Source organism: Oncorhynchus nerka, linkage group LG9b, assembly GCF_034236695.1.
Source record: "Oncorhynchus nerka isolate Pitt River linkage group LG9b, Oner_Uvic_2.0, whole genome shotgun sequence".
In the NCBI taxonomy this organism is placed as follows: domain Eukaryota; kingdom Metazoa; phylum Chordata; class Actinopteri; order Salmoniformes; family Salmonidae; genus Oncorhynchus; species Oncorhynchus nerka.
This window is the reverse complement of record NC_088424.1, coordinates 22,758,483-22,771,900: the sequence shown is the minus strand read 5'-3', so window position 1 is coordinate 22,771,900 and position 13,418 is coordinate 22,758,483. Positions and strand designations below refer to the sequence as shown.

General features: G+C 44.5%; 1 protein-coding gene across 1 annotated transcript in view; it reads right to left on the bottom strand.

Annotated features, from left to right (window-relative positions):
* The window catches only part of si:ch211-207d6.2 (sickle tail protein homolog), a 79,646-nt gene that overhangs the window by 39,644 nt on the left and 26,584 nt on the right, over positions 1 to 13,418 (bottom strand). The window contains 3 exon segments of the mRNA XM_029642683.2: positions 3,740 to 3,836; positions 7,092 to 7,290; positions 7,529 to 7,715. Coding sequence (XP_029498543.2) covers positions 3,740 to 3,836; positions 7,092 to 7,290; positions 7,529 to 7,715 — 483 coding nt within the window.

Genomic DNA, 13,418 nt, shown 5'->3' with positions numbered 1-13,418 from the left:
TCACACCGCCTGATACAGAGATTCTGGATGGCAGAGAGCTCGGCCCCAGTGATCTACTGGGCTATCCACACCACCCTCTGTAGCGCCATGTGATCGACAGCGGTGCGTTTTCCATACCAAGCAGTGACGCAGCCAGTCAATATGCTCTCAGTGGTACAGCTGTAGAACCTTTTCAGGATTTAAGGGCCCATGCCAAACTTTTTCAACCTCCTGAGGGGAAAGAGGCACTGTTGCGCCTTCTTCACAAATGTACATGTGTGTTTGGAACATTTTAAATCTTCAGTGATTTGGAAACTGAGGAACTTGAAGCGGTCTACCTGATCCACTGCTGCCCCGTCGATGTGGACGAGGGCGGGCTTTCCCCCGTTTCCTGTAGTCCATGATCAGCTCCTTGGTCTTGCTGATGTTGAGGGAGAGGTTGTTGCTCCGGCACCACACTGCCAGGTCACTGACCTCCTCCCTGTAGGCTGACTCATCATCGCCGGTGATCAGGCCTAACCCCGTTGTGTCGTCAGCGAACTTGATAATGGTGTTGGAGTCATGCGTGTCCATACAGTCATGGGTGAACAGTTAGTACAGGAGGGGACTAAGGACACACCTCTGTGGGGCCCCTGTGTTAAGGGTCAGCGTGGTGGAAGTGATGTTGCCTACCCTAACCCCATGGGGTCGGCCCATCAGGAAGTCCAGGATCCAGTTGCAGAGGGAGGTGTTCAGACCCAGAGTCCAAAGCTTGGTGATGAGCTTGGAGGGGACAATGGTGTTGAATGCTGAGCTGAAGTCAATGAACAGCATTCTCACATACGTATTCCTTTTATCTAGGTGGGTGAGGGGAGTGTGGAGAGCAATTGAGATTGCGTTGTCTATGGATCTGTTGGGGCGGTATGCAAATTGGAGTGGGTCTAGGGTGGCTGGGATGGTAGAGTTATTGTGTGCCATAACCAGCCTCACAATGCACTTCATGATTACAGAAGTGAGTGCTACAGGGCGGTGGTCATTGTGGCATGAGGCTCAAGGTTGTTGTTGTCAAAGGGTGCATAAAATACATTGAGTTCGTCTAGTAGAGAGGCATCGTTGGGCAGATAACGGTTGGGTCTTCCCTTGTAATCCATAACGGACTGTAGCCCCTGCCACTTGCGGCAGGCGGCAGAGCCTGTGTAATATGATTCCAATTTATTCCTATATTGTCCTTTAGCTCATTTGATGACTCTGCGGAGGTCATAGCAGGCCTTCTTGTACTTATTCCTATCTTTGCTCGTAGCATCAGGTTTGTCTACGATAGCGCTGTGTGCGGAAGCCCTGCTCTTTAGTTTAGTGCCAACCTTGGTGTTAATCCAAGGCTTTTGATTGGGGAAGCAGCGAACCCTCACTGTGGGTACAACGTCGCCGATGCATTTGCCAATGTAACAGGTGACAGAGGTGGATAGCTCATCAATGTTATAGGTGGAGTCTCGAAACATATTCCAATCAACGCTAGCAAAGCAGTCCTATAGCATAAACTCTGATTCTGGTGACCATTTCTCAACAGAGAGAATCATGGGTACTTCCTGTTTCAGCTTCTGCTTGTAAACAGGAAGCAAGAGTACAGAGTTAATTGGCAAACCCCTCCCCCCCTCGATTTCCCCGACTCCACTGTCCTGTCGGTGAATGGAGAAGCCATCGAGTTGGATAGCCATGGCGGTTATCCTGTCCGAGAGCCATGTTTCTGAAAAGCAAAGAATATTGAGAGTCCCGTTGGTAGCAAATCCACGATTGGAGGTCATCCATCTTATTATCAAGTGACTGTACATTAGCTAGTAGAATGGAGGGAAGAGGTGACCGATCCACCCTCTCTTGCCTCTGTAACGCCGGTGTTTCCTCTTGGGTTGCCCGAAAATTGGGTTGGAACTAAAGCGAGAGGAACCATCAAACAGGCAAAGCGTCAATACAGGACTAAGATCGAATCGTACTACACCGGCGCCGACGCTCGTCGGATATGGCAGGGCTTGCATACCATTACAGACTACAAAGGGAACCACAGCGGAGAGCTGCTCAGTGACACAAGCTAAACTACCTCTATGCTCGTTTCAAGGCAAATAACATTGAAACATGCATGAGAGCACCAGCCAAAATGACTACTGACCCGTAGCACTCACGTCTGTAGCCATGAAGTGCTTTGAAAGGCTGGTCATGGCTCACATCAACACCATTATCTCAAAACCCTAGACCCACTTCAATTTGCATACCGCCCTAATAGATCCACAGATGATGCAATCTCTATTGAACTCCACACTGCCCTTTCCCACCTGGACAAAAGGAACACCTATGTGAGAATGCTATTCATTGACTACAGCTCAGCGTTCAACACCATAGCGCCCTCAAAGCTCATCACTAAGCTAAGGACCCCAGGACTAAACATCTCCCTCTGCAACTGGATCCTGGACTTCCTGACGGGCTGCCCCCAGGTGGTAAGGGTAGGTAACAACACATCCACAATGCTGATCCTCAACACAGGGGCCCCTCGGGGGTGCGTGCTCAGTCCCCTCCTGTACTCCCTGTTCATTCATGACTGCACGGCCAGGCACGACTCCAACACCATCATTAAGTTTGCAGATGACATAACAGTGGTAGGCCTAATCACAGACAACGACGAGACAGCCTATAGGGAGGAGGTCAGAGACCTGGCCGTGTGGTGCCAGGACAACAACCTCTCCCTCAACGTGTTCAAGACAAAGGAGATGGTTGTGGACTACAGGAAAAGGAGGACTGAGCACATCGACAGGGTTGTAATGGAGCAGGTTGAGAGCTTCAAGTTCCTTGGTGTCCACATCACCAACAAACTAACATGGTCCAAGCACACCAAGATAGTTGTGAAGAGGGCACGACAAAACCTATTCCCCCTCAGGAGACTGAAAAGATTTGGCTCGGCCTCCGACCGCAAGGCACTACAGAGGGTAGTGCATACGATCCAGTACATCACAGGGGCCAAGCTACCTGCCATCCCGGACGTCCAACCCAGCCGGTGTCAGAGAAAGGCCCTAAAAATTGTCAAAGATTCCAGCCACCCTAGTCATAGACTGTTCTCTCTAATACCGCACAGCAAGCGCTACCGGAGCGCTAAGTCTAGGTCCAAGAGGCTTCAAAACCGCTTCTACCCCCAAGCCATAAGACTACTGAACATCTAATCAAATGGCTACCCAGACAATTTGCATTGCCCCCCCCCCCCCCCCTTTTAATGCCGCTGCTACTCTCTGTTATTATCTATGCATAGTCACTTTAATAACGCTACCTACATGTACATATTACCTCAATTACATCGACTAACCCTGCACATTGACTCTGTTCCGGTACCCCTGTATATATTCTCACTATTGTTATTTTACTGCTGCTTTAATTACTTGTTTCTTTTATTTCTTATTCACATTTTTTAAACTGCATCGTTGGTTAGGGGCTTGTAAGGTCTACACCTGTTGTATTCGGCGCATGTGACTAAAAATATTTGATTTTGATAACTGCTTAGCAGGGTATACCCAAACATAGAGAAGAATAACCCTGCCTCTGATCCTACTTCTATTACAATCAAGAATACACAAGGTTGCTTTTATCCCTGTGTGTGTCTCAGAATGATGAGCTAAAGGCCCGTGGTTAGGGATTTAGGACCGGAAGCTTCCTTGATGTCAAAGGTAGCGCACTAGACAGATGGATTTAGGGGACTTAGGGGAGTTTGTGTGCTTGGCTGTGTTATCATTTGGGCTTCACTCACCCTGCCCTCAGCATTGTTAGGCCTTGCGTTGCTGCGATTGAAGGCATGTGCAGGGTCTTTGTGGTACACCTTCAGACAGCATCGAGATGTAATATTTCTGGAAAAAAGAAAAACGTCCAAATTTACACTGCTTGTGTGGACCCCTATTCCATTTTGTAAACACACACCATTTTGTAAAACACAGGTTTTATTTTTACATTTTTTTATTTATTTAACTAGGCAAGTCAGTTAAGAACAAATTCTTATTTACAATGACGGCCTAGGAACAGTGGGTTAACTGTGTTGTTCAGGTGCAGAACGACAGGTTTTTACCTTGTCAGCTCAGGGATTCGTTCAAGCAACCTTTCAGTTACTGGCCCAATGCTCTAACCACTAGGCTAGGTTGTTGACATCTAACAGCGAACTACACTCCACTGTTTAATTGCCAGCCCTCACGGCACTATATTTCTCAGTCTACTGTAGCGCAGTGGTTCTCAAACCTCTCCTTGGGGGACCCCCAAACATTTCACAATTTTGTTGTAGCCCTGAACTAGCTCACCTGATTTACCTAGTCAAGGGCTTGATGGTTAGTTAACAAGTTGAATAAGGTGTGCTAGCTCTGAAATATATCAAATACATGGAACCACGGCCGTAGAGGAGTGTCTGTGCAGATTAGGGTGTGGTAAAGACAGACATCCTGTCATCAACAGACATGGGCCTCCTCTCTTGTTGCCTCAACAATACCCCAATTAATGCCTCCCTGCCTACACTGAAAAATAAGGAGGTGGAGGAGTATTCATGTTACTCTTAGAATGCTGAAATGCCGAAGTAGAGACTAAATTACTTGCAAGGCTTCCCCTGTAATTTGAAGATCTATACCAAAAGATGGATGTTTTAACAGCAGTGTTATAGATACTTGTACTACTATACAGCACACAAAGCTTGACAATCCCTTTTTTACCCGACCACACAACATACCGCATTAGGTAGTACCATACTGTACCAACCTCCGTTGTTAAGTAAAAGTGTGCCAATTTGTGTCTTTCAAGTGTTTAACTAACCCTATGAAAGTCACGCCAACTTCCTGTTGCAAGTCCTAAACAGTTTTTGAATGGGCTTCAAGCTTATATCACAAAATTCCTGAAAAAGTGGTAAATTAAGATACATGTAAAATTATATTCGTATTCGTGGATTAATTTACTTCTACTTGATGCTTTTCATGAAGGTTTTTGATTATGAAGAAAAATAATAATAATCACAATCAAAAACCGTTATGAAAAGCGTCAGGTTGAAGTAAATTAATCCACAAATATGAATACACAGTACCAGTCAAAAGTTTGGACACACTTACTCATTCCAGGGTTTTTCTTTATTTTTTAATTATTTTCTACAAAATAACACATATGGAATCATGTAGTAACCAAAAAGTGTTAAACAAATCAAATTATATTTGAGATTTTAGATTCTTCAAAGTAGCCACCCTTTGCCTTGATGACAGCCTTGCACACTCTTGACATTCTCTCAACTAGCTTCATGAGGTAGTCACCTGGAATGCATTTAAAGCATGCTATGCTTTATCTTGGCCAGGTCGCAGTTAAAAATGAGAACTTGTTCTCAACTAGCCTACCTGGTTAAATAAAGGTGAAAAAAAAAACATTTCAATTAACAGGTGTGCCTTGTTAAAAGTGAATTTGTGGAATTTCTTTCCTTCTTAATGTGTTTGAGCCAATCAGTTGTGTTGTGACATGGTAGGGTTGGCATACAGAAGAAAGCCCTATTTGGTAAAAGACCAAGTAAAGGTTATGGCAAGAAGCTCAAATAAGCAAAGAGAAATGACGGTCATTACTTTAAGACATCAAGGTCAGTCATTCCGGAAAATGTAAAGAACTTTGAAAGTTTCTTCAAGTGCAATCGGAAAAACCATCAAGCACTGCGATGAAACTGGCTCTCATGAGGAAAACTAAAGGAAAGGAAGACCCAGAGTTACCTCTGCTGCAGACGACAAGTTCATTAGTTACCAGCCTCAGATTGCAGCCCAAATGAATGCTTCACAGAGTTCAAGTAACAGACACATCTCAACATCAACTGTTCAGAGGAGACTGTGTGAATCAGGCCTTCATAGTCGAATTGCTGCAAGAAACCATTTGTAAGGATCAAAGCTGGAGATGAGAAGCAGGTACTGGGAGTGAACATTTAATGAAACAACGGACAGGAACAGAATTACGGACAGCGTCTAGACAGGGGAAACTTAAACGACATTAATACAGACACAGGGATGAAACAGAAGAAGCAGATATAGGGGAGACAATCAAAACGTGAAGGAGTCCTGGTGAGTCCAATGAGCGCTGATGCGCGTAATGATGGTGACAGGTATGCGTAATGAAAAGCAACCTGGCGCCCTCGAGTACCAGAGAGGGAGAGCGGGAGCAGGTGTGACACCATTACTAAAGGACACCTGGATGAAGAGACTTGCTTGGGCCTAGAAACACGAGCAACGGACATTAGACAGGTGGAAATCTGTCCTTTGGTCTGATGAGTCCAAATTTGAGATTTTTGTTTCCAACCGCGTGTCTTTGTTAGATGCAGAGTAGGAGAACGGATGATCTCCGCATGTGTGGTTCCCACTGTGAAGCATGGAGGAGGTGTGATGGTGCTTGGCTGGTGACATTGTTGGTGATCTATTTAGAGTTCAAGGCACACTTAACCAGCACGGCTATCACAGCATTCTGCAGCGATATGCCATCCCATCATTTGTTTTTCAATAGGACAATTAACCAAAACTCACCTCCAGGCTGTGTAAGGGCTATTTGACCAAGGAGAGTGATGGAGTGCTGCATCAGATGACCTGGTCTCCACAATTACCAGACCTCAACCCAATTGAGATGGTTTGAGATGAGTTGGACAGCAGAGTGGAGGAAAAGTGGCCAACAAGTACTCAGCATATGTAGGAACTCCCTCAAGACTGTTGGAAAAGCATTCCTCATGAAGCTGATTGAGAGAATGCCAAGAATGGGCAAAGCTGTCATCAAGGCAAAGGGAGGCTACTTTGAAGAAACTAAAATATATTTTTTATTTGTTTAACACTTTTTTGGTTAATAAACGATTTCATGTGTTATTTCATAGTTTTGATGTCTTCACTATTATTCTACAATGCAGAAAATAGTAAAAATAAAGAAAACCCCTTGAATGAGTGTCCAAACTTTTGACTGGTACTGTACATTTACATTAATTTTTATGATATAAGCTTGAAGCCCATTCAAAACCAGTATGGGCCTTGCAACATAACATGCTCAATGGAGGGGAAATGTCATCTGAAGAAATAAATCACAACAGAAGGTAGAGTCACTAATGTACAGTAGATAGATGAACACACCTGACATCAGTTAGCTCGTGGTACATGTTCCTGGTCTCATCTTTGATGTACACAGCTACACTGGGAGACTCCAGCATCTTTATGGTGAGCTGCTGGGGGAAAGCACTAACAAACAGAGCCCTGATTGTGTCTATGCTGGTAATCTCATTGGGCATCCGGATCTGCTTGGTTTCCTCTGCGTACTGCAGGTACAGCACACCTGAAGAGGGAGGGTGAGGAAACACTTTGTAACATCAAAATTAGAGCGAGAGAGAGAGAGAGAGAGAGAGAGAGAGAGCGAGAGAGAGAGAAAGAGAGAGACAAAGACGGAGATAGAGAGAAACCGTGAGACCTCAAGGAGTGAGAGCGTAAAAGATTGGGAGAGAGAGATAACGTGTCAGAGTACAAGGACGTGTGTGACATAGAGCATGCGAAAGAGAGAGCTCCATAGTACCTACCTAATGATCTGTCCCTGGTCTGGTTGGCAGAGCGGACCACCGGCAGGCTGGCCCGTGCCTGGCAGCCACGGGTGAAGACCGCTGGACCGTCTCCCTCTGACATGGTCTCCAGAGACTCCAACGAGAGGTGCTCGAGCTGCTCCCCTATACTGGGCGGGGGGCTGGCAGAGTGCTGGGGGCTCCTGACCTGTAGAAGCAGAAGGAGAGATGGAAGATGGAGAAACAGTCACCAACACACAATCACAAAAGTTATATAGTCAGGGATGTGATGTATTCAACCTGAAGTTACATCTACTTCCACTAAATTACTGTCAAACATGCATGCTTGCACACAGAAATATGCTAAAGTAGGACCAGTCTGCTTAAGGGCACCTTGTTCACTTTTGAAAACATCAACTGTCAACACGTCTTTAAGTTAATTTGTAGTTAGCTGTCATACTTGCAAAAAAGCAGATTTAATGGACTTGTTCTGTGTATTTGGCAAACACATAATTTGATGTGAATGTGTCCCTGATGCATGCTGCCTCTGTAAGGGTTACTTCTGGGGACATCTGCAACCTGACACACAAACACGCACACTGAGTCACTCACTGCATTTACATTTTAAGCTTGGCACTGACTGGGCTACGCTGACACACTCTGGTGAATAACCACCTCAGGCAGCTCTGGATCAGAGTGCCCTCTCCTCTTCACTTTGACTCACATAATTACCACTACATTATTTGATGCACAGGAAATAAGTTGAATTCATGAAATGTACATAAATACAGTATAGCTAGTAGTAGTGGTACACATGCTTTGTTTCAGTTTTAACTCTGCATCTCATTACAACAGACCTATTCTATTTCTATGCCAACATATATTTGTTTGAACATGTATTTCTAGACTCATAAATATATCCAATGACGCTATCCAAATTCCCATAACAACAATGAACACGGAATAACAATACTCCAATTTTGGCTGATGTTTATTCTCTATCAACATAGTTTTGGTCTCTCCTTTCATTCCCATAATGGTAATGCTTTACCGATAATACTAAAACTTCAGAGCAAATTTGAGCTCAGAGCAAATAATTTGTTTAGTTAATCAAAAGGTACCCTTAAAGGCCTCCAATAACTTGAGCTGTGGCTACTGGCGAGAAAACATACTGGTTACATCCAATCATTCTTTCCCAATAGATTGACTTTATCTTTCATAAAATATATGTTCAGTATTTCCTACCTAAAAGAACACAAGATTTGGAGTTGACAACGAGCATGATCATTATGGGTGTTAACTGTCATCCACTTCAGGTTGATCCTATGGGTTTCAGATACTGTGTTAATAATGCATTAGAAGATTTGACTAGCTAGAGAAGCTACCTGTGCTGGAGTTGAAGGCACCTACAAGTCAAACTCCTACACTGGGGTTTTAACTTGGCTATGGAACAAAAATAACTGTCCAATTGTTTAGTAAGTGGGAGTAAAACCATGTATTACATACAATAATTACAGACGGGTACAGTGAAACTACAGGTTCACACTGTGATAGTGATTAGAACTGTGATACCGGTTTGAAGCTGGCACAATAATACAACAAGGGAAATGTAGTACATTGTAGCTACTAAATGCAGCTAGTTCATGTTTAAACCAGCGTCACTTAAGCGGGACTCAGCGATCTGGTTAGCTAAATCTTGTAAAGGTCCCCTCTAGAAGGACCTCGCCATCTGGGACACTGTAAAGTCCATGGAGAATAAGGGCACCTCCTCCCAGCTGCCCACTGCACTGAGGCTAGGAAACACTGTTACCATCAATAAATCCACGATAATTGAGAATTTCAATAAGCATTTTTCTAAGGCTGGCCATGCTTTCCACCTGGCCAACCCTAACCTGGTCAACATCCCTGCACCCCCACATCAACTTGCCCAAGCCTCCCCCATTTCTCCTTCACCCAAATCCAGATAGCTGATGTTCTGAAAGAGCTGCAAAATCTGGACCCCTACAAATCAGCAGGGCTAGACAATCTGGACCCTCTCTTTCTAAAATGATCAGCCGAAATTGTTGCAACCCCTATTACTAGCCTGTTCAACCTCTTTCGTATCGTCTGAGATCCCCAAATATTGGAAAGCCGCCGCAGTAATCCCCCTCTTCAAAGGGGGGACACTCTAATATTGGAAAGCCGCCGCAGTCATCCCCCTCTTCAAAGGGAGGACACTCTAGACCCAAACTGCTACAGACCTATATCTATCCTACCCTGCCTTTCAAAGGTCTTCAAAAGACAAGTTAACAAACAGATCATCAAACATTTAGAATCCCACCACACCACCTCTGCTATGCAATCTGGTTTCCGAGCTGGTCATGGGTTCACCTCAGCCACGCTCAAGGTCCTAAACGATATTATATCCTCCATCGATAAGAGACAATACTGTGCAGCTGTATTCATAGACCTGGCCAAGGCTTTCGACTCTGTCAATCACCACATTCTTATCGGCAGACTCAACAGCCTTGATTTCTCAAATGACTGCCTTGCCTGGTTTACCAACTAATTCTCTGACAGAGTTCAGTGTGTCAAATCGGAGGGCCTGTTGTCCAGACCTCTGGCAGTCTCTATGGGGGTGCCGCAGGGTTCAATTCTCGGGCCGACTCTTTTCTCTGTATACATCAACGACGTCGCTCTTGCTGCTGGTGATTCTCTGATCCACCTCTACACAGACAATACCAACCTGTATACTTCTGGCCCTTCATTGGACACTGTGTTATCTAACCTCCAGACGAGCTTCAACGTCATACAACTCTCCTTCCGTGGCCTCCAACTGCTCTTAAACGCAAGCAAAACTAAATGCATGCTCTTCAACCGATCACTACCAGCACCTGCCCGCCCATCCAGCATCACTACTCTGGACGGTTCTGACTTAGAATATGTGGACATCTACAAATACCTAGGTGTCTGGTTAGACTGTAAACTCTCCTTCCAGACTCACAATAAGCATCTCCAATCCAAAATTAAATGTAGAATCGGCTTCCTATTTTGCAACAAAGCATCCTTCACTCATGCTGCCAAACATACACTTGTAAAACTGACTATCCTACCGATCCTTGACTTCTGCGATGTCATTTACAAAATAGCCTCGAACACTCTACTCAGCGAATTGGATGCAGTCTATCACAGTGCCATCCGTTTTATCACCAAAGCGACATATACTACCCACCACTGCGACTTGTATGCTTATGTTGGCTGGCCCTCGCTTCATATTCGTTGCCAAACCCACTGGCTCCAGGACATCTTTAAGTCTGCTAGATAAAGCCCTGCCTTATCTCAGCTCATTGGTCACCATAGCAGCACCCACCCGTAGCACGCGCTCCAGCAGGTATATTTAACTGGTCACTCCCAAAGCAAATTCCCCCTTTGGCCGCCTATCCATCCAGTTCTCTGCTGCCAATGACTGGAACGAATTGCAGAAATCACTGAAGCTGTAGACTCATATCTCCCTCACTAACTTTAAGCACCAGCTGCCAGAGCAGCTCACAGATCACTACACCTGTACATAGCCCATCTGTAAATAGCCCATCCAACTACCTCATCCCCATACTGTTATTTATTTTTGCTCCATTGCATCCCAGTATCTCTACTTGCACATTCATCTTCTGCACATCTATCACTCCAGTGTTTAATTGCTAAATTGTCATTATTTCGCCACCATGGCCTATTTATTGCCTTACCTCCCTTATCTTACCTCATTTGCACACACTGTATATATACCTCTTTCTATTGTGTTATTGACTGGATGTTTGTTTATTCCATGTGTAACTCTGTTGTTGTTTGTCACACTGCTTTGCTTTATCATCTTGGCCAGGTCGCAGTTGTTCTCAACTAGCCTACCTGGTAAAAATACATTCTGAGGGGTGAAAACAAAAGTGCCACCTTGTTCAGCTACAAGCCTCTCAGACCAAGATGGGCCGAGCCTGTCAAGAGTGCAATAGAACAAAAACACTTCCAGCTGTGCCCCCGAAACCACTGAATCTATATATCCATCCAATATGGACCCCATGTGTAGAGCTACAATTGCATACCTCTCCACCATAAGGTAGCACTCCGTCACTGTTCAAGGTGTTACTTGTAGTGAAGGGAGGGAAGAGCACAGCACAGTGAGCCAGCTAGGGATGAAAGCAGGGCCAAGCATCAAATGGCCCACTTTGATCTCTAATCACTGACAGATGCATGGGCAGAGACCAGACCATGGTTCATCTGCTTTGGTGGGATGCCAGGTCTTTGAAAGCATTGGCAAATGTTTCATCCTCAACTCCTCCCTTGCTGCAGACCATTAGAATGATCACACTGGGTAACAGGTAGATGGATGAGCATTTAACTAACACAGCAACATGGACTTCACCACATAAGAAGAGTAGACTATGGTTTCACTGCTACTAAAGTCATTGAAATCATTCCATTACAAAACAGTGAAGCATTTTATATAACAATTGTACACATTTTATAGCAACTCTATACATATGTACAGTTGAAGTCAGAAATGTACATACACCTTAGCCAAATACATTTAAACTCAGTGTCTCACAAATCCTGACATTTAATCCTATTAAGAATTCCCTGAGCTAGGTCAGTTAGGATCACCACTTTATTTTAAGAACATGAAATGTCAGAATAATAGTAGAGAGAATTCATTATTTCAGCTTTTATTTCATTCCTCACATTCCCAGTGGTTCAGAAGTTTACATACACTGAATTAGTATTTGGTAGCATTGCCTTTAAATTGTTTAACTTGGGTCAAATGTTTCAGTTAGCATTCCACTAGCTTCCCACAACAAGTTGGGTGAATTGTGGCCCATTCCTCCTGACAGGGCTGGTGTAACTGAATCAGGTTTTTAGGCCTCCTTGCTCGCAAATGCTTTTCAGTTCTGACCACAAATTTTCTATGGGATCGAGGTCAGGGCTTTGTGATGGCCACTCCAATACCTTGACTTTGTTGTCCTTAAGCCATTTTGCCACAACTTGAGGTATGCTTGGAGTCATTGTCCATTTGGAAGACCCATTTACGACCAAGCTTTAACTTCCTGACTGTCTTGAAATGTTGCTTCAATATATCCACATAATCTTCCCTGCCTCATGATGCCATCTATTTTGCAAAGTGCACCAGTCGCAACTGCAGCAAAACACCCCCACAACATGATGCTGCCACCCCTGTGCTTCACGGTTGGGACGGTGTTCTGCGGCTTGCAAGACCCCCCCTTTTCCTCCAAACTTAACAATGGTCATTATGGCCAAACAGTTCTACTTTTGTTTCATCTGACCAGAGGACATTTCTCCAAAAACTACGATCTTTGTCCTCATGTGCAGTTGCAAACCGTAGTCTGGCTTTTTATGGCAGTTTTGGAGCAGTGGCTTCTTCCTTGCTGAGCGAACTTTCAGGTTATGTCAATATAGGACTCGTTTTACTGTGGAAATAGATACATTTGTACCGTTTCCTCCAGCATCTTCACAAGGTCCTTTGCTGTTGTCCTGGGATTGATTTGCACTTTTCGCACCAAAGTACGTTCATCTCTAGGAGACAGAACGCGTCTCCTTCCTGAGCGGTATGACGGCTGCGTGGTCCCATGGAGTTTATACTTGCGTAATGTTGTTTGTACAGATGAACGTTGTACCTTCAGGTGTTTTGAAATTGCTCCCAAGGATGAACCAGACTTGTGGAGGTCTACAATTATTTTCTGAGGTTTTGGCTGATTTCTTTTGATTTTCCCATGATGTCAAGCAAAGAGGCACTGAGTTTGAAGGTAGGCCTTGAAATACATCCACAGTAGAGGTCGACCGATTAATCGGAATGGCCGATTAATTAGGCCCGATTTCAAGCTTTCATAACAATCGGTAATCTGCATTTGTCACCGATTACATTGCA